This window comes from Elaeis guineensis, chromosome 4 (genome assembly GCF_000442705.2).
Source record: "Elaeis guineensis isolate ETL-2024a chromosome 4, EG11, whole genome shotgun sequence".
NCBI lineage: Eukaryota > Viridiplantae > Streptophyta > Magnoliopsida > Arecales > Arecaceae > Elaeis > Elaeis guineensis.
This window is the reverse complement of record NC_025996.2, coordinates 128,597,135-128,600,190: the sequence shown is the minus strand read 5'-3', so window position 1 is coordinate 128,600,190 and position 3,056 is coordinate 128,597,135. Positions and strand designations below refer to the sequence as shown.

The window sequence follows — 3,056 nt, the reverse complement described above, 5'->3', positions numbered from 1 at the left end:
AAGGCCTTCTCTTTGAGGAAATGAATATCATGCCAGGTTTTTAATTTTAGCATCTTCCCATATCTTCTTAAATTTTAAATTATGCACCGATCACTAACCTCCACTTGAAAGCATTAATTCTAGCTTTCAGAAACAACACAGAAAGACGCAGGAATGGTTCGACCATTTTCATCCACAAGGACTTGCGTAGCCCATGTGCCAGCAAGTCGTCCACTGATGTAGTAATCTGGACAGACAATCTCTCAACATCAAGGGCATCTACTCTTCAACGAGATGTCTACTCCCATAATTAATTCGTTGGTTCATTCCTTTGCTGGACGCAAAGTTTGAAAAGGTCAATGGTTGCACATCATAATTTGTGGCAAATAACCACAGAATTGCTCAGAAAAAAAAAAAAGGTCCTCCATTCTTCCCCAAATGGAGCTAAAACTATCCGTAATTTTGGTGTTATGTTTGCTTACAGGAAGCACAGCAACCAAATATGATGAATTCACATGCAATGGATTCAAAAGGAGTGATTTATACCTTGATGGCGTATCAGAGATCACACCCAGTGGCCTTCTGAAATTAACCAACGCAACAAGGTATCAGCCTGGACATGCATTCCACAAAATTCCACTGCATTTGAAGAACAACTCGGACGGTAATGTTTTCTCTTTCTCTACTTGCTTTGTTTTTGCAATACTCCCCGAACATCCAGATGTTAGTGGCCCTGGACTTGCACTTGTGCTCTCTCCAACCAGGGGGCTCCCTGGAGCTCTGCCCAACCAATACCTTGGTCTCTTCAATACTACCAACAATGGCAACCCATCAAATCATGTCCTTGCCGTTGAGCTAGACACAGTCTCCAATGTGGAGTTTGAAGATATTGACAGCAACCATGTCGGAATTGATGTCAATGGATTAAGGTCGATAAACGCCGCACCAGCAGCATATTTCCTTGGCGAAACTGGCGAGTTTAAGAACCTCAGTCTTATAAGCGGTGAACCTATGCAAGTATGGATAGATTATAGCAATCCGGAGAAGAAGCTAAATGTATCAATATCCCCCATCAATGTGCCCAAACCAAGCCATCCGTTGCTGTCTTCTTTCATTAATCTCTCCTCGATAATATTGGATACCATGTATATTGGCTTCTCTTCTTCGGGCACCAATCTAGCATCCCATTATGTTCTGGGGTGGAGCTTTAAGATAAATGGGCAGGCGGCTGCCCTCAACCTGTCCAGCCTTCCTTCACTTCCTTTTAAAAAGCATAGAAGAAAACTGACATCTTTGATAATATGGCCGGCCTTGGGAGTGGTGGTGTTCATAACTATGACTGCCTGCAGTATTGCTTACATAATAAGAAGAAAGGCAAGATATGCTGAAGTTCTTGAAGAGTGGGAGCTGGAACATAGAACTCATAGATTCTCATATAAAGAACTATTCAAGGCTACTAAAGGCTTTCGAGAGGAAAATCTTTTGGGAGTCGGCGGTTTTGGAAGAGTATACAAAGGCAAGCTACCTTCCTCGAAAACAGAAATTGCAGTGAAGAGGATGTCTCATGATTCTAAGCAAGGAATGAGAGAGTTTGTTGGGGAGATTGTAAGTAACAGCCAACTCCGTCATCGCAATTTGGTCCAACTTCTTGGCTACAGCCGTCGGAAAGGGGAACTCCTTTTGGTCTATGAGTTCATGCCCAACGGAAGCCTTGACAAGTTCCTTTATGATGCAGACAGGCCAACAACACTTAGCTGGAGTCAGAGACTAAAAATTATCAGAGGTGTGGCTTCAGGTTTGCTCTACTTGCATGAAGAGTGGGAGCAGATTGTTATACACAGAGATATAAAAGCGAGCAATGTCTTACTGGACAGTGAAATGAATGGAAAGTTGGGAGACTTTGGACTATCAAGATTGTTTGATCATGGTAGCGATCCCCAAATCACTCATGTGGTGGGAACTTTTGGTTACATTGCTCCAGAGCTCACTAAAACAGGCAGGGCAACTACGAGCACTGATGTCTTCGCCTTTGGGGTTTTCATACTTGAGGTTGTCTGTGGAAGGAGGCCAATAATGCTACAAGAATCACCAGATCTTCATTTGGGGGACTGGGTGTGGAGGAGTTGGAGGAATGGAGTAATTCTAGAGGTTACTGATGCAAGACTTGGTGGTGATTATAATCTGGGGGAAGTGGAACTGATCTTAAAGATTGGATTGCTTTGTTCACATCCTGTAGTTGCAGCTAGACCAACCATGCGCCAAGTGATGCGGTTCTTGGATGGTGATCTTTCACTGCCTGAAATACCCAAAGATGGGAGGGGCATCTCTGATTCACCACCAGAGCATGCTGAAGAATTAGACGGATCATAATATCATGAGTGTCAATTGTAACTTGTATACTGTTCCATCCGCTGGCCTAGGGCCAATCCTCACTGAAGGTTGTTGATTTTCTTGAATTTAGGTAACTAGCGGAATTTGAATGTAAGTGTTTTATTTTATCATTTCCTCTCCCCTCACTTCACTCCGAGACCTAAAATTATATCCAATTAAGTGGTCATTTTCAACCTTTATGCTCATTTAAAGATGAACACATACTGCCATGAACGTACACCAACTAAATCAAAGCACGTCATTCAGCTTCTTTAGCTTAGGTGAAACACTGTCCGCAATATTATATATATTTAAGGTATGTTTAGTTGGTGAAAGTTAGATTTTGGAATGGAAATGAGAATGAATGAGAATTCTAAGGAAAAATCGGAACACCTCGATACTCCAGGATCCAATCACTACCCTCTCCTAGTATTCAAATCCTATTCTGATTCCAATTCTAATTTTGATTGCAACCAAACACATTGAGGAGATATAGCCATTCTGATTCCCATTCAAATTGATTTAGATTCTAATTCTGGTGATGAACCAAAAGTGCCCTTATAACATAATGCTTGCACCGGTCCATATTTTGACAAAAAATAGCAGTTAATTTTAGGGAAGAAAAATGTCGCCATGGTACCATTATATTCCATCATGTAAAAATGAGCTCTTGGATTTCTAATTAAAGCAATATCTATTATTTTCTA

At 41.4% G+C, this 3,056-nt stretch overlaps 1 protein-coding gene across 1 annotated transcript; it reads left to right on the top strand.

The window, feature by feature from the left end:
- Positions 1-336: 336 nt before the first annotated feature.
- Positions 337-2,480, top strand: LOC140857575 (L-type lectin-domain containing receptor kinase SIT2-like). Its single transcript, XM_073256783.1, has one exon. It carries the CDS (start codon positions 418-420, stop codon positions 2,347-2,349), a length of 1,932 nt encoding a protein of 643 aa, XP_073112884.1. The 5' UTR covers positions 337-417; the 3' UTR covers positions 2,350-2,480.
- The last annotated feature ends 576 nt before the right edge of the window (positions 2,481-3,056 follow it).